Source organism: Megascapheus bottae, chromosome 24, assembly GCF_031878675.1.
Source record: "Megascapheus bottae isolate mThoBot1 chromosome 24, mThoBot2.hap1, whole genome shotgun sequence".
Classification (NCBI taxonomy): Eukaryota; Metazoa; Chordata; class Mammalia; order Rodentia; family Geomyidae; genus Megascapheus; species Megascapheus bottae.
In genome coordinates this window covers 13353583-13374788 of record NC_143532.1, presented here as the reverse complement: position 1 = coordinate 13374788, position 21206 = coordinate 13353583, and the positions used below count along the sequence as shown (strand labels likewise).

The following is a 21206-nucleotide window of genomic DNA, read 5'->3' as shown; positions in this document are numbered from 1 at the left end:
CTTGTAGTCCCTGTCCCCAGAGGCCCAGCTCCTCCACACATGCCCTTAGAAGGCTCAGCTTTCATGCCAGAGTCTCAGGGACCAGGAATCAGGGTGAGAGGAAGTGTGGGAGGGTGAGACTTGAGGGCAGCCCTTGCAGGCAAAGGGGAAGACCTACCCCTCCCTGGCAGAGTCAGGCGTCTGGCTAGACGTCCATCCAGCATGTGCCTATTAAGACATTCCCCGAGTAGGAAAACCTCAGGGCTGTGGAGGTTGGGGTAAGAAGCCAGGCCCATTTTCCTGAGGGCACTGGGGAGCTACAGAAGGCTTCAACAAGGGAGCAACCTCATCCATTTTGCTTTTAAAAGAGAAATCTTCCTAGGTACCAGTGGCTCAAGCTTCTAATCCTAGCTACCTAGGAGGTTGAGATTTGAGGATCAGTCCGTGAGATTTCTATTTTCAATTAACCACCAGACACCAGAAGCAGAGCTGTGGCTCAAAGTGGTAGAGTGCTAGTCTTGGTGGGGGAGGCAGGGGGGAATGCTCAGGGACTGTGCCCAAGTCATGAGTTCAAACCCCACAACTGACCAGAATATGAGAGAGGGTGGGGGATTTGTGGAAGCAACTGGAGAGGTGAAATTTTCTGCCCACCCGTGTCCTTCATGCCTAGATACACACACACATATACAGACACATAGCACATACACTAATGTGAATGCAGACATGCCTATATGTGTTTTCAGAAAGTTAGGATCATGGCCCTGGAATTCTTCTTAGACTGTCTGGTATGAAGTCCCAATTCCCCAGCAGCTAGCTTCAAGATCGCCTGCTACCCTTACTTCCCAGGTCAGAGCTTGCCCCTCTGTTTCCATGGAGACTGAGAATGGATGGCAGGCCAGCCACAGGGGTTCCCTGGCTTAGGGAAGGCTGAGGGAGTTGCAAGGAGTGACCTAGAGAGGGGTCTCGGATCTGGTGCCTCCCTCTGCCCCTCTGGGGTGGGGGCAGAGCAGGCATCTCTGAGACTCCCTTCTGTGGGTCAGGGGCTTATTATCCACAACCCGTGTTCCCCAAACACACTGAGCTGCTCCTGTCCTGCTTTCTGTGCCAGATGCCTGGCTCTAAGAGGTGAGTCGCTTGGCCGAGAGTCCCTGCCAGGAAATGGCTGAGTTGACATTAGTGCTCAGAAATCAGACTTCCAAGCAAGACTCCCCAAAGAGAGGCCTCTCTGATTCATTTGTTCAGTAGAAAAACCAATTAGTCAATGCTGTTTGCTTGGCCGATGGGCTCCATCAAAACACAGGCTTTGCCTGGTGGAGAAAAATAGATCTAAATAAAGAGCCTCTAAGCCAGGCACTCTGGTGGCTCATGCCTGTAATCCTAGATACTCATGAGGTTAAGATCTGAGGATCATGGTTCAAAGCCAGCTCAGTCAGGAAAGTTCATCATACTCTTATCTCCAATTAACCACACACACACACACACACACACACACACACACACACACACACACGCACACACACATCACTGGCATGGAGCTGTGGATCACATAGTAAAGCACTAGTCTTGAGCAAAAAAAACAAAAAAAACAAAAAATGCCTACATTACTTAAGTCCTGAGTTCAAACCCCAGAACCAGCACATACATAAAAAGAATCCCTGAGAGAAACCATGAAAGGACCTGCTTGCTGTTCTCCTATGGTGTTTGTCTGCCTGTGCCCCTCACCCCAGGTCCTGTTCAGCCACTAACACCAACCACAACCCTTCCTCTAAAAAGTGTAATTTGGTTTCTGAGAACCATGAGCCTCTCCATAAGAAGTAAGAACAGGGACCAGGAGTTTGGCCTAGTGGTAGAGTGCTTGTCTAGCATGCTCTAAGACCTGGGTTCGATTCCTCGGTACCACATACATAGAAAAAAGCTGGAAGTGGTGCTGAGGCTCAAGTGGTAGAGCTCTAGCCTTGAGAAAGTCCAAGGACAGTGCTCAGGCCCTGAGCTCAAGCCCAGGACTGGCAAAAAAAAAAAGTAAGAATACATTGCCCTTCAGCCTTGTGTCTCCTGGGAACACACAAGACTGACCTACACTGTGTGACTGCAGCCAAACTGCATGACCTCTCTGAGCTTCCTTTCTTTCACAAAGAGGAAACCAGTATCTTCCTCTTCAGTCCATTACATACTAAGCATAATAACCCAGAAGCTAGATGTTAGGGATCACCTTGCCAAAACCAGCTGTGTCACCTTGAGCTAGCCCCGTCCCCCTTTGGGTTTCAGTGATCCAGCTGTGGAATGAAGACATCAGGCAGCTGTGGAAGGAATCATGAGTCATTGAAGCTAGCAAGGCAGCCGGTCTTCTCATGTCTTTGAGAAAAGAAACTCCTGGCATCTCTTGTTCAGGTTCCAGGGTCCACCCTAGAGAGAAGTCCTGCCCCTCTGCCACCACTGGGACCCCAGCATTCACTCATCTACATTGCATCCACACATCTCTATTCTGTGATCCAGGAGACCCAGACTGGGCTCAGGCTCCCCAGTTACCTTCTTCCCTCAACCCCCGACCTTGTTCCCCCCACTGTTGGAGGCTTAGGATCTAAAGTGGGTGCCATGGGCAACCATCACCCACCTGCCGGTTTATTTCTTCACAGGTGAGTGGAGGGGCCTTCCCTGTGAGAAGTCAGAGCTGTGTCCCTGGGCAGGCTGGCTCCACTGTTCTGCTCAAAGGATTACATGTCCTTCAAACGCCCTTGCCCCTGTAAGTCTCTTCCTTATCTATCTATCACACTAGCTCAGCTTCGGCCTAGCCTGGGGAAGGGGTTGTAAGAATGGCTGGAGGAGAGTCATAGGTCTGACTGGGGCATCAGTGTGGCCTGATGAGTGAGGGAAGGCCCTTGACTTCTGCAAGATGCCTCCTAAAAGTTGAAAGTGCCACTGTCCTGGTCCCCTAGTTCAGCCTTCAGGGTATCCTGAAGGCATTTTAATAGGATTACACACACACACACACACACACACACACACACACACACACACACACACACACACTGCCCCTAAGTATGGGAAATTCATTTGTTAACCAGTCCTGTGCTGCCTCCCCTATCAGTCAGTAGAAGATGAGCTTCCAGAAGGCAGGAATGATACCCACGTGGTCCCCAGGGAACAGGTAATGGGAAGGGTTGCCTGGATGAGGCACATGCCTCGTGGGCATGCCACTGGGGCTGTCCATAGCCCTCGCCCCTGACAGTTTAGAAGAACAGCTAGACAAGTCTGTCATAGGAAAAAGCAGCCCCCTAAGTCCCCCAAATATGACCTGACTGCTAGAAGCCAGAGCTCACAAGATCTGGAGAGTGAATGAGTCACAGCATTAGGAATCATGGGAAGGTGGCAGGGAAAATGGGGCCATCACCCATTACCGGAAGGGAAGGAGGGGGGCTGGACTCATTCAATGGACTCAGGATTTGGGCAGACATGATTAGTCAAGTCATGCTGGTCCCACATTTGCAAACCTCCAGCCACATCTCTCCTTCAGGCATTTCAACTCATCCCCTTCCATCATAAAGAAACCCCCAGCATCCCTTGTATTGTCCCCACATTGTGCAGATGGGAAGACTGAGGCACAGGGGTAAGATAGAGGGAAGCCACTGTAAAAAAAGAGTGTCTCTGCTTGTAAGGTCTGTGAACCATTTCCCAGCCTTCAAAAGAGAACCAGCTGACTTCTGGGGAAAAGCTGGAAAAAGCTGGGCCCCTGCTGGGAAAGACAGCCCGGGACTCCCTGGAGACCCAGGCTCCAAAAACAGATGCTTCACCACTTTGTCTCCATCACCTAACAGATGGCAGCAACTTGTGAGGTGGGGAGAGTGGGGGGGGGGCTCCCTTCCTCTGGCCTCTGGGGACAGATGTGGGTGGAGAAGATTGAGGCCCAAGGAGAGATTGAACCTGTAACAAATTGAAAGGAAGAAGGGGAAGGTGACATCCTGCGATTCTAAGAGAAGTCTAGTAAGGCTTCTGGTGTCTGCCAAGATCATGGTGGCTGACTCACAGTTCACAGACTTGTGGGTGCCACAGCTGGGCAGAGCCCCTGGGGGCCCGGGGCAGAGTTGGTGGGATGTGGTATGCAGACACCTGCAAAAAGCTGCTTGTAGAAACCCCAACTGCCCCCTGTGCAACACAGACACAGTAATGCCATCCTCTGGTTGAAGGCTCGGATTTCACAGGTCACAGGGAGTTGTCAAAGCTGGCTCTGCACACATACTCCAGAGACTTGAGATACTGCCCCAGGGGTCACTGTTCCTCACACAGCCTTCAATGACTAAGAGAAAAAAACAGAGAGGATGGGAACTGTGCCAAAAGACAGGCATCAACTTACCCAGAGGAAAAGTATGTTTTAATCTCAGCTCACGGTTTCAGAGGCTTCAGCCTCTTCCTTTGTAGGCTTATGGCAAGGTAAAACATCATGGCAGGAAGCCTGGTGGAAAAAAAGCCTATTTGCCACATGCCAGCCATGAACTGAAAGAGAAGAAGCTGCTGAAATCCCAATATCCCCTTCAAAGACAACTCCCTCCCCCACTCCCCCACCCGCACCCATGACCTAACATCCTACCCCTAGGCCCCACCTTTTAAAGGTCCCAGTTCCCACTAGTGTTCCAGATTAGGCATCCCCAGCAGATGGGCCTTTAGGGAACAGCCAGCATAGAAACCATAGCAGGCTAGATCCTATTCTTACCTGCTTGCTCCTTATGTCAGCTATCTGTGCAGAGACTTGGTGATTGAGGGCAAAAAGTTTCATCAACTGTATCTCCCTGAGCTAGCTTTAAACCATGATCTTCCAGATCTCAGTCTCCTGAGTAACTAGGATTACAGGTGTGAGCCATCAGAGCCTGGCTGTTATACTGTAAGGGAACAGGATAAGCACTTGTATCTGCTGTGCTAATCCACTGCCAAGCATAAAATCTAATTATCTGAAACAACAGGACTATCAACTGCCCAGACAAGGTGTCATTTACAGCTGAATTTGTATATTGAGAAACCTGTAGTGTAATTCGTTGCCTTCATTTAAGGTATCAATTATACGAAGCCTTACAAACAGCCTAGGGCCGGGAGTTTAGCCTGGTGGTACGGTGCTTACTTAGCGTGCATGAAGCCCTGGGTTTGATTCCTCAGTACCACAGACACAGAAAAAGCAGGAAGTAGTGTTGTGGTTCAAGTGCCAGAGCACTAGCCTTGAGGACCCAAGGATAGTAGTGCTCAGGCCCTGAGTTCAAGCCCCAGGACTGCTCCCCCCCTCCAAAAAAACCAAACCAAAACAAAACAGTGGTCTGAAGTATAAGCATGAGACAGGTTGAACTTTTACATCTGGTTGAAGAAATGCTTACCAGTCCTGGGACATGAACTCAGAGCCTAGGCATTGTCCCTGGGGTTTTCTGCTCTAGGCTACTGCCCTGCCACTTGACCTCCAGCTTTTTGGTGGTTGGTTGGAAAGTCAGAGTCTCACAATTTTTCCTGCCCAGGCTGGCTTTAAATCTCAATCCTCACATCTCAGCCTTCTGAGTAGCTAGGATTACAGGTGTGAGCCATCATCTCCCAGATATTATTTCTCTCTGACATTGGCCTTGGTATGGAAGAGAATGAGAAGGCATACATACAAACCGACTGAAGGCCGGCACCTCAGTTTAATCTGTAACCCAGAACTTGATTTCAACTGCATGAATTGCTGTAAATGACATCAAAAGTGAAACATTGTAAGTAGTCATTAGAGACATTTTGAGTCAGGCACAAGTGGCTGGTGAGTATAATCCTAGTTACTCAGGAGGCTCTGATCCTGAGAACCATGGTTTGAAACCACACCAGGCAGAAAAGTCTACAGGACTCCATCTCCAATAACCAGCAAAAAACAGCAAGGCTGGAGACATGGCTCAAATGATAGAGGACCAACTTAGCAAGAAAGCTGACTAAGTGTGAAGGACATGAGCAACACCCTGAGAAAGGCCCTGAGGAAGCCACTGTACTGGCATGTACACACACACACTCACACACACACACACACACACACACACACACACACACACACACACACGCACAGGAGTCTGGGTAAATAGTGCACATTTCCTGCCAGCTGCTGCTAAGATTTGCATATTTTGAACTGCAAATGAATCCAGCAAAGAACAAACCTACTAGAGAGAAGGCTTCCACTGTGGTGGGAAGGACTTGTTTGTGTCTCTGAATCCTTTAACCAGTTCCAAGCACCAAGATCAACAAACACCGTCACTTTCTCCAAGGTCCTAGGGCAGATTGCAAACTCACAATCTATTTAGAAAGTCAAAAGCATTCTGCCCTCTCTAGCCATGGCCTTGACCCTGTTCAGAGCTCAGTCTCTGGGCAGTCCAGCAGCTCTTCCCTCATCCACACCCCTCCTCCCACTTCTTATCCAGAACTCTCACCAAAACTCTTCATTTCAATGTAGTCCAACTTAGCCATTTTTAAATAGTTGGAACCTTTCAAACTGAGGTCAAGAATCTAAGTATTGACCAGGGCTTTGAATTTTTTTTGTTGATTTGTTTGCTTGAACCACAATGGCAATTTGATCGTTTTATCCAGATTTTAGAGTTACATTTATGGATTGCCTAGATAACTTACATAAACTATCTCATTGAAACCACAGAAACAACCTGAGAGACTATTCCTCTATTGTTGAGATGAGGAAACTTAGATGCACAAGCGTCATTACACTGGCTAATGTCTGAGCCAGGCACTGGGTATCTGCATTTATCACCTCTAGGGGTATCCTGCAGAACAATCACGTAGCTCCAGCAGCAAATAATGTCATGACACTCTGCACAAACCCCTAAATTAGGAGTTGAAATCAGGTTTAATCCTCCAGGTCTCATTCACACAGGCAATCTGTGAGTTGTCTATGTTGGATGATACTAACACCAGAGTCAAGGAAAGAGTCAAGGTCTCATTGCCATCCCTAAGCATCCTGGGGGCCAAAGCAAAAAGGCAAAGAAGATCAATGGCATGATTCTCTTGGTCTATGCAGAGAAAGTTCTTTGGGGAAATGTTTAACATGGAATCCCAGTCTCAGACAAAAGTGGTGCTGCTTCTTAAATTGGTCCCCTCAGTGTGGATTCTGAGACACAGACCGCTAGAAAGCAATACTTGGGACAGTGCCCCAGCCATGGTGGCCAGGGAGCACAGCTCTCAGTTGGAGCAGCTTGTTCTGGGGACTGAGACCTGGGTAAGGGACAACATGTGGACAGCATGGTCGTCACTCAGGAGAGACGGCCAAGGATCATTCGCAGCACTCAGGAATTTTATCATTTTCCACATCAATTATTCAGGAGCTTCCTGGAAAGTTCACATCAGACTTAATGGCCATTTTTCTGCACCATGACTTGGAGGCTTCTAATGCAAGCTGAGATAGGAGCTAAGACACGCCCCCCCGCATGTGGGTGGGACCAGCCAACCCTACACCCATCTCCAGCAACTGCTTACCACATAACCATATAACAGAACCCCAAGTTCTTCATGAAGAGGACCCAAGAGGCAACTCTAGAACAGCACGTGAAAGAAGTCACGTGATTCGAAGCATTTAAGGGCTAAGCATGATAGTTCACACCTGTAAGCCCAGCTTATGCAAAAAAAAACACAGATAGGAAAATCATAGTCTTTAGTGAGCTGGGTAAAAAGCACAAGAATATATCTGAAGGATAACCGACAGCAAGTGGCGGTCTACTACTCAAGTGGTATTGGTGCCTAGCAAACACAAGGCCAGGAGTTCAAACTCTAATACCACTAAAAAACAAGGAAGGGACAGAGAGAGAGGGGAGGGAAAAAGGGAAGGAGGAGGGAGAAAGGGAGGAAAAGAGGGAGGGAGGGAAGGAGGGAGGGAGGAAGGAAGGAGGATGGGGATGGAGGGAGGGAGGGAGGGATGAAGGAAGGAAGGAAGGAAGGAAGGATGCATGAATTGAATATGAGCTCTATGAGTGCCTGTCTTCGTCCCTGATGGTTTCTGTACTGTCAGCCAAATGACTCCCCAATCCCCCTGCAGAACTAGGGAAAAGTAGTGTGATGCTCTTCCAATGCATACGTTTTTATAGCCAATACACAATGCGGATGGAGGTGATAAAGCCAAAGGATTTGACCATCAGAGGTATGCACAAGTTGATGAGTTTGAGTGGCATGGCAGAATGCATATTAATGATGTCTTATTTCTTTAGATGTCTATGTCTTTAGATTTCTTAATGATGTCTGATTTCTTTAGAATTATGAAGGGCATGCAGGTGGCCATGTAACTTTTTCCAGTTCTATTTTAACACAGTGGTTGGACGCTTTCTATACAGCAGTGGAATGATCTCCTGCTAGCTCTGACATACAAAGCAGCTGGAAGCAGACTTGCTTTGCAGAACTGGGACCGGAAAACCAGTCTCTCTCCCCCTGTCAGTATTAGGGCACCCATGCAGACCTCTTGTTCCAGTTTTAGAGAATCATTTCAATTAGATAAATAGTTGTGTTTCCAGTCACTAATACATATATATACATATATATGTATATATATATGAAGTAAGCACTTGGAAAGTATTAGCAAGTGATAGCTGGGTGGGTGGATGGATGATGTGTGGATGGATGATAGGTGGGTGGTTTTATAGTTGGATAGATAGATAGATAGATACATAGATAGATAGTAGAAAGATAGATGACAAAATAGCAGCTGGATAGATGAATGATGGGTGGATGGATGGATGTTAGGTAGTGGGTGAGTAGCGGGCTAGATGGCCCATAGATGAATTGAGGAATAATTATAGGATGGATGGATGGATAGATGGATGGATGGATGGATGGTTAGTGGGTAGCTAAGTGGAAGGATTGTGACAGGTGAATTAATGGATGGTGGGTATTGGATGGATGTATACATTGTTGGATGGATGACTAGATGATGGGTGGGTGGATGGGTAGATGGATGGATGGTAGGTAGATGAATTAATGGATGGTGGGTGGTTGGTTGAATGAATATGTGGATGGCTGAGTGGATTCTGAGAAGATGCCTGGGAGGGTGGGTGATTCGTTAGCTTAGTACATTCATGGAGGATTGACAAATAGTGAGTGACACTGCATTCCACCCCTCCTCTCCACACCTTAACATCACAAATGGGTTTGACATGGCATGGGTTGACTTCCTCTGGTGATGCAACTCCATGTCAGGAAGAAATCTGAGCACTAAGAAACCTGGTGCTCCAAGGTTTCCTGTGATCCAAACACACATCTTCCTTCAAGGTGACATTCCCCAGTGTGCTCCCCTTTCTTGAACTCTTCTGGGGCCTCCCTGTCCTGTGTGTCTGTTCTTGATCTTCCCCTCTCTCTACTGATCTTATTCTGCAAATTCATCCATCAAGACCCAGTTCTTCCAGGTTCTCCTCTCAGAAATATTCCTGGCCCACCAGGTGCGGTGGCTCACACCTGTAATCCTAGCTACTCAGGGAGGCTGAGATCTGAGGATCAAGGTTCAAAGCCAGCCCAGGCACAAAGGGACCTGAGACTGTTATCTCCAGCTAACCTCTAGAAAACAGGAAGTGGAGTTTGGCTCCAGGGTAGGGCAGTAACCTTGAGCTGAAGAGCTCAGAGACAGCTCCCAAGTGGAGTTCAAGCCCCATGACCCATCAAAAGAAGAAGAAGAAGAAGGAGGAGGAGGAGGAGGAGGAGGAGGAGGAGGAGGAGGAGGAGGAGGAGGAGGAGGAGGAGGAAAAGAAGAAGAAGGAGAAGAAGGAGGAGGAGGAGGAGGAGGAGGAGAAAAGGAAGGAAGGAAGGAAGGAAGGAAGGAAGGAAGGAAGGGAGGAAGGAAGGAAAGAAAGAAAGAAAGAAAGAAAGAAAGAAAGAAAGAAAGAAAGAAAGAAAGAAAGAAAGATTGATTCCTGGTCCACTCAGCCCTCTGACCGCCTCCCATCAGTCTCCCAGATGGTTATGGGGAAGATGGGGTCTGTGTCACGTTCTCTCCACTGCCTGCATGGCCCCACCCTGTCAGCTTCTGCAGTAGACACAGAAGTGCCCTGCCAAGCCCAGGCTTGCCAGGAAAGTGGACCTGTGATAAATGTTGTTGGAATTTTTGTGACAGGAGCCATCCATCAGATCTGAGTCCTTGGCCCTCCCCCTTCTCCCTGTCCTCTGCATCTCTGGGAGAGTGGGCAGGATGACAGTCAAAAGATGTCAACTCAGCACCCCAGGGTCTCTGTGCCTTCCTTGTATAATCATAGCTAAGGGATGCAGAGTAACTTCCCTGCATCCAGACTGAGTGCTCAGGGAACCGCCTTCACACTACACTCAGCAAAGACTGGCTAGCAATAGTCCACCTTCATCTCCCTGCCCTGAATCTCCTCTACGTTCCCTAGGCTGGGGCCAGAGCTGATCTCAGCTCCTCACCTCCCGTCAGGACTCCCACTCCCTGCCCCTTCCCACACAGAACCATCCACCACCCTGGAGTGAGAATGGTTCAAGAACAAAGGCCCCCTTCAGGTGAGTTCCAGGGAGGGCAAGGACAAACCCAAGGTCACAAGATGATTGAGGAGTAGAACAAGATCTAGAACTCCCTTCCCTGCACTCTTTCCCAGTTATCTTTGTATTGCTATAACAAAATTCTTGAAGCTGGCTAGTGTATGCACAAAAAGCCTAGAATAATACAGCACTGGCAGATGGTGTTGCATGGGAGAGCGTGGTAGAAGGCACATGTCAAAAGAGGAATCAAGAGTCTGGGAAAGGGGTACGTTTGCTCGTCTGTAGCAACCCACTATTTAGGAACCATACCACCCCATGAGACCTAACTCACTCTGAGACCTGCACTAATCCCTTCCAAGGTAATCAGTGGCCCCAAGACTCAATTAATTACCTTCCATTAGAGCCCACTTCTTCAAAGATCCATCACTTCTTAATACAGTTACAGTGGGGTTCAGGAACTAAAAATCTAGTGTAGTGGGAAGAGAGCCTTTAAAGAAAATAAATAACACAGTACACAAGTAATGAAGCAGATCTTCCAAAATGATAAGAGGTGCTGTTTGGAGAAAGCACATGGGGTGCCACGATGTGGCGTGGAGTGAGGTCAACAGGACCACATCTCCCTTTTCGCTTCGTGTTACTATGATGAGAGAGGCCTGAGGCTTTCACTTCGAGGCTATTCACTTAGCTGTGTTTGTCTGTTCAGGGGTACTGGGGTTTGAATTGAGAGCCTTGCACTTAGTAGGCAAGAACTCTTCCCCCCTTGAACCACGGTTCTAGCCCCTGTTCCTTTAGGTTGCAATTCTGATTGGGCTATTCAGATTGGGTCTTTGCCTAGCCACCCCCAGACTGCAATCTTCCTGCCTGTGCCTCCTGTAGCTGGGAACACAGACATAAAGCTCCCTTGGTAAAGTCACGTTGGCCTTTCAACCTGACATCTTGGTGGAGATGAGTCTCCTTGGCCAGTACTGAGTATCTTGAGTCCAAGGCTCAGCTCTGCCATTAATTTATTGTGTGACTTTGGCTAACCCCATTGCTTTTCCTGTTCTTCCTTTCCCTATCTGTGAGTTAGGCAGAGGCTTCAGAGGAGAGGAAAGGCAATCCACTCCCATTTCCATGCAGGGAGCAGGGGACAGTTCTCCTGGGCCCCAGTCTCTCCTCCATTTAGGCAGAAGAGATGGGAGTGGGGGGAGGAAGAAGCAGCATGGCAGGCCCCGCTCAGTGTTCTTTCTCTCTGTGTTCACAGTAGCACGATACAACCGAACCAGCTATTTCTACCCCACCTTCTCAGACAGCGCGGAGCACAGCCATCTGCTTGTGTCCCCCGTGCTGGTGGCGAGTGCGGTCATAGGCGTGGTCATCACCCTCTCCTGCATCACCATCATTGTCGGCAGCATCCGCAGGGACAGGCAGGCCCGGCTCCAGCGCCACCACCACCACCACCATAGGCGCCACCACCACCATCACCGCCATCGCCGGCGGGAACACGAGCAGGGCTATGGTGAGCTGGGCCCAAGACTCCTGCCACTTGGTCACCAGACCTACGTGGCATCAGGGAGGTGGCAACCCCTGATGTAAGTCGAGCAGGGAGGGGAGGAGGAGTCAGGAAAGGCATCCTAGAGGTCTGTGCTTCAGGAGAGCTCACAGATGCCCACTATTACATCCCCCAAGGCACTGCAGTTCCTGTGGTCTGCCAAGAGAGAGACCCAGAGAGGCTAAGGCCAGACAGAGCAAGACTGTGTCTTATTCCTGAGGTGTGTGCTATTATTACTTGCTGCTGTTGGCCCAGGCTGCACCAATGCTGTCCCAACTGATACCTGAAGGGAAGTAGGGAGGAAAGGAGAAAAGGCAAAAGCAGGGGAGGGATGAGGAACAGAAATATGGGTGGCTAGATGGAGAGATGAATGACTAGATGAATGGATGATGGACAGAGGGATGGATGAACAGTCAAGTGATGGATGGATGGCTGAATGGTTGGATGGATAGATGGATGGATGGATGGATGGATGGATGGAGAGACTGAGAAGTGAGTAGGTGAGTGAGTGAGATAACTGGGTGGGTGGAGAATGGACAGACAGACAGGAATTCAGAGATCTGGTGAGGGGAGGAGCAAATGAGTAAGAACACAGATATGTTAGTGAATGAATGATGACATGAATGAGCAGTGAATAAGTCTATCTCAGAGAGCCTGCCATATGGAAGATGACTGATGTCAGAGTCTCTTGGTTTTGAGATGTCCTTAAACAGGTTAAAGTCCTCAGGGGACCTATCTCAGGCATGTTTATATGTCCTTTGAATGCAGATTTTTTGGTAACAGAGTATAGTCACCCAATTCTGTCTCATTCCCAGTAGAATGGCCCATTGTCTAAAAGCAGCAAGAAGGAAGTCAGACAATTTCACAGACAGTAGGAAGCCAGGCCCACCCCACACCGCCTGCCCCAGGGCTGCTGGGGTCCAGAAGCCAGGCTATCCTCCAGATATGGAAAAGAAAGCAGAGCCGCTGAGTGCCAGCCCACTGAGGGCACATCACACTGCAGATGACATGAGCCCTGGGGAGCCACAGCGGGCCTCACTCCCCCAACCCCTACCCCAGTACAGAAGGAGACTCCCTCCCCCAGAGCTCCCCGATGAGCAGCAGGTCTGGGAAAAGCCTCTCCCCCCTCCCATGGAGCTCAGTGGTTAGGGCAGAAGCTATGGGAGCTGGTGTAGAACAGGAGGCCAGGCGGTGATGTGGATGGTGAAATGCTCTCCTGGCTCGGTATCATCTCCATAGACACAAAGTCCTCCTAGAGTGGTTACGGATGAACGGGAAACATGTGAACCCTGATAGCCTCACTGGACACCCTCAGGCTGAACACTGTGCAGAACAACTGAGGGGCTGGGAAGGCTCAGCCTTGAGCGGGGCTAGAACTGAGAAAGAGGCTGGTGGGCTCCTTGGTAAGTCAGTGGGACACATAGCTAGGGTGGAAGAATGGCAATTAATGGGGTGCCCTGAAAACTAAGAGTGGGGATTAGAAAGAAAAGCATGTGGTGCACACCTGAAATCCCAGCCCTTGGGAGGATAAGGCAGGAGGGTCAGACATTTGAGGGGCTAGTGAACCTCTGGGGGAGGGAGGGGAGAGCAGGAAGGAAGGAAGGAAAAAGTAACTGTGTGTGGTGGCTCAAGGCTGTAATCCTAGCTGCTTCAGAAGCAAAGATTGAGAGGATGACAGTTTAAGGCCAGCCCAGGCAAAAGGTTCAAAAGACACATTCTCAAACCAACATCAGGGTGTGGTGATACAAGCCCGTCTTTCCAGCTACATGAGGAAGCACAAATAGCAGGCTTAAGGTCCAGGCTGGCCCAGATAAAACCAGCAGCAAAAAGAAAGGACTGGCCAAGTGGCTCAGTTGGAAAAGCATGTGCCCAGAAAGCACTAAGTCCTGAGTTCAAACCCCAGTACTGAACGAAATAAAACAAAAAGTAAAAGTAATAAGAAAGGTCAGTGTGTGTGAATGAAGCACATGTGAGCAGCTCAGTCAGGATAGTACCCCCCCACCCCAGATCTCCCCAGAAGCCAAGAGCCCCCACCCCAGATCTCCCCAGAAGCCAAGAGCCTTTCCTGGACCAGTCTTCCTGTCCTACTTTTGCATCAACATCCTGAGCTTGTGGCAGGCACCTTCTTCCTGGAGATCAGGTTCCGCCATGACCCAGCTGGCAGGCCCAGGACCCGTGTTGGAGCCCAGCGGCCCTAGTTCAGCTTCTGTCTTCTCCCCACTGTTTTATGCTGCTTTCCAGGGTTTTTCTCAAAGTCCTGCCAAAACATCCATGTTTCAGCTGGCATATCTACAGAAAGAACCCTCACGTCTATTCCTTCCACAAAGCATATGTGATAGGGTTTGTTTTTCCTATTAGCCAAGAAACCTGCATGCATTGTGGGAAACTATAAAAGTACAGACAATATAAAGACGTAAATAAGGAGCATGAGCCTGCCATCCAGGCAGAACCACCCACAGATAACATGCATGTTTAGAACACTTTCCTCTGAGCCCATATATAACACTGGAACTAGGTCTGCAGATGAGGCTTCATGTCTGGATTTTTCCACTCCCAAGAGGGGGATAAAAGAGACTGGGGAGACAGGAAGTCTATGGGGTTATACAGGCTGCAAGAATTCACCTCAACACTTTAGTTGGCACTTGATGCGACACTGGGCCCCAGCTTCCTAGCCTATAGAATGGGCTCAATGCCAAACTCCACCCCCAAAGGAGAGCAGTCACATCCCAGCTATTGAGGAGTGAGAGTAGCCTCAGGCCTCGGACACTTTTGAACCTCTCAGGACTACCTATCAGAAACTTTGAGTCACAGTTACTTAGAAGGCCAGGTACCCGAGGCTCATACCTATAATTCCAGCTATACAGAAGGCTGAGAACTAAGGATGGTGGTTCAAAGCCAGCTTGGGTAGATGGGTCTGAGAAACTCATCTCCAACGAACCATATAAAAGCCAGAAATAAAGGTGTCCATATAAAAGCCAGAAATAAAGGTGTGGCTCAAATAGTAGGGCACCATAAAGCAAGAGCACAAAGGCCTGAATTCAAGTCCCAGGAAGAAAAGAGAGAAGGAGAAGGGGAGGTAGGGAGGGGAGGAAGGGAGGGAGGGAGGGAGGGGCATCCATCTTCCCTCTGGTCTTCCCACTTACCAGGTGGCCTCAAGAAAGTCAGTGAGACTCTGAGCCCAGATGCGATGCTTGGCTCCAGTAGTCTTTCCTCAGTAGTCTTGTTTGAGGAAATGATATTGTGTTGCTGGAGTTTTCAGAGCCTTTTAGTGTGTTGATGTGTGCTGCTGTGTGCTGCTGTGTGTGTGTGTGTGTGTGTGTATCACCAACAATCTAGGACAGAGCAGTACATGAAGTCACCAGCAGCCCCCCTGTCCCCCAGGATACCCAATGGGAAACAGCGTGTAACTGGAGGGGAGCTTGATCCTAGAGACTCCAGATCCCCCTGTCCTAACCAGCATCTCCCTCACTTCCATGTCCAGAGATAATGACAGGGCTTAAGGCTCCTGCTCCCCCCACATTCTTCCTTCCCTTCTTCCCCAGCGGGTCCTCCACACACTCAAGTCCAGCAGCAACTCCTCCAGGAAGCCGGTCCTTAGTTTAAGCTTGTCTCTTCTCCCCAGTCCCCAGTGCCACCATCCAGTACAGGGCTGATCCCAGACAGACTGCCCTCCACCAGGGGAGCCCCTAAGCCAGGGCCAGCCCTGCCTCCTCCCTGTCACCTACTCTACACCCAACACCGCAAGGGTGTTCACCTCTGGGGACTCTGCTGGGGACATAGACAGCTGTGTGTGCAAAGGGGATGGCCAGGTGGGGACATCAGAATCCTGGTGGCCTCAGACAGATCCAGGAGGAAAGACACCCAGCCCTGGTCTGAGGCCCCTGTGGCTGCTGCTCTGTTCCCTGCAGTGTCAGACGGACACGCGCACAGCCGCTCCAGCCGAAGGATGCACTATGCCTGCAGCCCCACCGAAGACTGGCCCCCACCCTTCGACCTCAGTTCAGATGGGGACGTGGATGCCACGGTGCTCAGAGAGCTGTACCCAGATTCTCCCCCAGGGTAAGCGTGCTGTGTGGGGTGGGACTGTGAGGGGAGGGGCTGAGGAGAGGGGAGGGGCTGGAGGGATTGGGCTGTGGACCTGAAGATACCCCATGGGAACAGCAGCAGTCTTCTCCCCCACCCCCAAATTAAAAGGCCTCAGGGAGCATAACCACCACCTCAGCCCCCCCACCAAGCAGGTCCTCCTGAAGCTGGGTGAGACGGAGCAGGCAGCCAGAACCCACCCACAGAAACAAGCAGAGCTCCTTCAAGTTGCTGGACAGGGATCAAGGAGCCTTGCAGTTCCGAGGGTGACCCCAGAGTAGTTGGCCTGGACCTCTGGGGACCCTCTCTTCAGGGGTAGGGGATGAGAGGTAGAACAGTTAGATTGTCCCAGTGGCCATGTTTCAGGAGAAACATCCACTGTGCTTTGCGATATTGGGAACCTATCTCCATCCCCAAAGCCAGGCCACCTCCGAGCAGCAGGGGTAGCCAGCCCCTGTGGCCTGGCAGATCTTGTGGTAGTGGTGGTGGCGGTGATGTGATCATCTCTGCCTTCCAAGTTTGTCTCCTTCTTCTCTTCTGTGCCCCATCCCAGCTGCCTTTCTAGCCCTAGTCTCCAGTTAGCCCAAAGTAAGATGAAACCCCCAGCCTGGCCCTCCACTTGAGATGAACCAAGTTCTCTGCTTTGCCTCAGTGAGGGCTCCATTTCCCAGACTGCCCCCATCCCACCAGCCCACTTCCTACACCTCAGTTTGATGGAAGCAGCCCCTGTAGGCCCTGCGCTGGAATAGAGCAATACAAGGTTGAGGGGGGCTCGTGAGGCCCACTTCCTGGTCCCTGACACCTAGATGATCCTGCACACACACACACACACACACACACACACACACACACACACACGGGGGGGGGGGCAGGCCAGGAGGGCAGCTGAGCTCCCTTGGAGACAGAAGCAGATCCTTTAGCAGTACCTTTTTCCCACCCAAGAAATCCCATGAGGGGGGAAATCACCTCAAGTTTTCAGACAAAGACGTGGTTCCTGAGCCTGAAGGAGGAGCTACATGTACTGTCTTTTTGGACAGGGGCAGGAGGAAGAGAGGGGGACTTTTGAAAACTAGGTCTTTGCTCTTTGGGTGGTGCACACAGGGCCCAGCTCCTTGGTATGAAAATATCCCACTACCACCTTTGGGACAGAAGTCACCAGGCTCAGCTTGCACTTGGGGCCATTAGGCCCTGTCTAAGGGGTGGGGGGGCCTGTGAACCCCCTGCCCCATCACTCACAGGCATAGCGCCCATCACTTCTTTACCTGGGACCTTTCAGAACCTGGACAAATGTCTCTCCCCGAAGGGCAACTAGAGAGGAAGCAGCACTTCTTAACTTACACCCACAAGCTATGTGGGGCATGAGCCCTCCCTTCCTAAGGGAGGACGGCTGTGCCATGATTCCCACCCACAGCTGGACACCATCCTAAATGATGGACCCCTTCTCCCAGGGCATCCGACGCCCTCTGGGTGCAGAGACCTGCTTCAGGCTACAAGGAACCCAGGAGCAGAGTCAAGCCCAGAACTGAGATCCCAGCAACACCAAGTGACCTCCTCCAGGGAGTGGGGTCCCTCTGGAGCCCTTGGGAGTGAGGCCCACGGAGATCCACAGACAGGGCAGCTCAAGGCTGTGGCTAGGGGAGTGACACTCCCACCCACCACTAAGACCCTGGCATCCTCTCCTTTTTTTTTTTTTTGCAGCTATGAGGAGTGTGTGGGGCCCGGAGCCACTCAGCTCTATGTTCCCACGGATGCACCCCCACCCTACTCGCTGACTGACTCCTGCCCTATGCTCAATGGTGCCCTCGACTCAGGCAGTGGCCACAGCCACAGCCAACACCAGCAGGAGCAGAGAACCCGGGGCCAGGGCGGCCTCTACACCGTCTCCATGGACACACTGCCACCTTACGAGGCTGTGTGTGGAGCCCGCTCCCCATCGGACCTGCTGCCGCTGCCGGGATCAGAACCAGGGCCAAGGAACTCACCAAGCTGGCCCGCCCCATGCTGGACCCCAGCTTCCAGCCCAGAGAGGGCTGTGTGAATGAGCCACCTCCTCCAGCACACACAACCTGTGCACACACATACACACGGTTCTACGTGAACACCCACTGACATGCGTGGCTGCGTGTGCACACGGGCCACCCATCTACAAAACTACCTGCCAAGGGTTCTGATTCATCCGGATGAAGCTGTCCCCACCACCTATTCCCCAGCCTGGTGGCTGTGACTCCTTCCATGGAAGGAATGGGGGAGGGCCAAGGTAGAAAACCCAGCTTTTTCTTCATCTCCCAGGCTTCACTGGATGGGCTACACCCCATTCTCTTTCTCCACCAGAAACTTCTTGACCAGCCCTGGTCACCCACCTATTCCCAGTGCTTGCCCCAGGCTTTACCCTCTGCCATGCACTGTGCCTATCTCTCGCCTCTAGGGCAGAAGAGACACTCTCCTCCACTCCACTCTGCCACTTCCCCGGGAGCGGGGGACACACAGGTCTGGGAGTTAGGCATGACGTGGTGGTCCTCACAGCCCACCCCAACTCAATACCCCGGTGTGGAGGTGCTAGCAGATGACCTCAGAAACCCACCCCAGGCTAGAGAGCATGCAGGCCCTGGATGTGCAGGGAGGGGTGGAGGTAGCATAGAGTTTTCTATTCGTTCCACCACTGCCCCAGGTCTGAGATAGCTTCAAAGAAGGTAAAACCACACCTCTGTCTGGGTAGCCTAGCCACAGTGCTAAATAAGGGGAGCGGAGCCCATGCCAAATAAGGGTCTTGTCACCCCATCAACGCCTCCCCAACCCAGGCAGCCTGAGCGCAAATGGCTGGGTGGTGGTTAATAGATGTAAACGCAGTTCAAATACGGGGTTCCCAGTTTCATCAAAACCACCTGGATAGCTGGGTGTTGGGGTCTCACGCCTGTAGTCCTAGCTACTCAGGAGGCTGAGATCTGAGGATCATGGTTCAAAGCCAGTCCAGGCAGGAAAGTCCGTGAGACTCTTACCTCCAATTAACCACCAGAAAACCTGAAGTGGTGCTGTGACTCAAAATGGTAGAACACTAGCCTTGAGTGCTGGAACAGTGCCCAGGCCCTGAGTTCAAGCCCCAGGACCAACAAAAACAAAACCTTGGCACCCACCACCAGAGGACCAGTGTCTCAGCCTTTCGCTGGGTCCCACCACAGGAAGTGGTTACAAGGCCAGCCTGGTTCTGGAAAGGTTCTGATCTTGACCCCTGAATTCCAGCAATCAACCTCTAAGAGCACACAGGTGATCAGAGGTGATCCCTGAGGACCTGGCCTGTCTGCAGAGGGTGGTGGCTAAGCATCTTTAGAATGCGCCCAGCCAGCATCTGTCCACAGCTGGGAGCAGACTTCCCACCACCTCTGCCTAAACAGTAGATGCCCTGCCCTCTCCCTTTCTCCTCCCTCACTTCAATTCCTCCAATGAAGGGCTAAGATAATTAATTCAGTAATCCCTTTCTTAAGCAGAGGGGTCCCGAGGATGAAGAGCTTGTTTTCTTTTCTGTAGAAATAGCCCTTCTTCCGGTAAAGAGCTGAGCCCGAGGTCCTGTAGCACTCTGTGTGAAGCATCCTGGACCTTGTTTACAAGCAGCTCTGCCCACCTTTGTGGTCTACTGCTTTCTAGGCAAAAATAACTGTGTGTTATACTGTAGTGGATAGCCTTTAAAATGAGACTTTTAAAGAAACACAGCCAATGTTTTCAGGCCTCCCTGCCTCCATCAGTGTCACAAGCCAACAGCTTTTCTTGTTCCTGGAAGCTGAATAAGTAACGATGTATCTTTTCTGTGTCTAAAATAAATATATCCTATCCATTAAAATGTAGCAAGATGTAACTGCTTGCAAAGAGAGCAATGGGGGGGTCATTTGTCCACATTGAAAGGGAAAGGATCCCCAAAGCAGCAATGATCTGTAAATCTGTTTCCTAGCTGGAGAGCTTCATGTGAACTGTCAGGACTGTGACACTGAAGACACCTCCCACCCTTTTTCCTGCTGAGCTGGGTGCTTGTATACTCAGAAACTCACAGGAATTCTTCTTCCTTTGGTTTTGTCGTTGCTTTGGTGTTTTGGTGCTAGTAGTGCAGCTTGAACTCAGGGCCTCAACATTCTCACTTGGCTTCTCCCACTCCATTCCCTTTCTTTTCTGTGCTTTCTTTAAAACCATGTATCTGAGCTGAGCACTCACACTTGTAATCCTAGCTACTCAGGAAGCTGAGATCTGAGGATCGTGATTCAAAGCCAACCTGGGCAGGGAAGACCATGAGACTCTTGTCACCAGTTAACCAAAAAAAGCTGGAAATGGAGCTCTGACTCTAAGTAGTAGTGTGCTAGCCTTCAACATAAACCCTCAAGGCCAGCACCCAGGACCGGCCAAAAATAAATACAACCGTGGCTCTGGCCATTGATCTCTTGGCAGACTAGGCCTGGTTCCCATTCTCTAACACACTTCCTTCCCACTTGTGCCCACTCCCTAGACTCCCAAGTGCCTGACACTGGGGTACAATCCTAAAGGGTAGACTACTGGGGAATAGGAGTAACCAATCCACTACTCACACTGAGTTCACACTGCCACATGCTGGCTGCCTGTTGCCACTGCTCGGTTGGAACAAGGCTCTCTGGAAGAGGAAGGAAATCTTTTCTTCTACTTTGAAATCCACTGCCCATGGATACTCCTAGCTGTAGACCAAACTTGTCCTTTTTCATCCTGTGTGTGTCTTCCGTCCTTGAGTGTTCTGTGAAGTTGAATCCATTCCAAGCATTCCATTTTCAGGAATAACCTGTCTCCCAGCTTCCTTGAGACCCCAGGATCTACTCCTGTGTGACATCATCTCTCAGGGCCCTCACTGAGAGCCCACACATGTAGGGACACACTGCACTCAGGAGCTGCAATCACCCACGCTCCCATTCAGCTGCTCCCATCCACACCTACTCACTTGGCCAACCAAGGTCTACTTCATTGTCACCACTGTGAATCTTCCTTCCCCCCTCTGCTCTGCTTGACGACCTCACGTTGAATTTCCCAGCCCAAGGAATCCTAGAGCTGTGGCATTCAGGCAATTGTCAAGCCTGTCACACCATCACTGATCATCTCTGCCAGCATGTTTCCTGGGACTGCCTCTTCTCTGCTGCACTGGTGG

At 50.6% G+C, this 21206-nt stretch overlaps 1 protein-coding gene across 1 annotated transcript; it reads left to right on the top strand.

Annotated features, from left to right (window-relative positions):
* The first annotated feature begins 2643 nt into the window (after window positions 1-2643).
* Bean1 (brain expressed associated with NEDD4 1) lies at window positions 2644-19889 on the top strand. Its single transcript, XM_090357530.1, has 5 exons — window positions 2644-2719; window positions 11687-11971; window positions 15517-15536; window positions 15840-16033; window positions 17756-19889. Exons 1-5 carry the CDS (start codon window positions 2695-2697, stop codon window positions 18093-18095), a joined length of 864 nt encoding a protein of 287 aa, XP_090213656.1. The 5' UTR covers window positions 2644-2694; the 3' UTR covers window positions 18096-19889.
* The last annotated feature ends 1317 nt before the right edge of the window (window positions 19890-21206 follow it).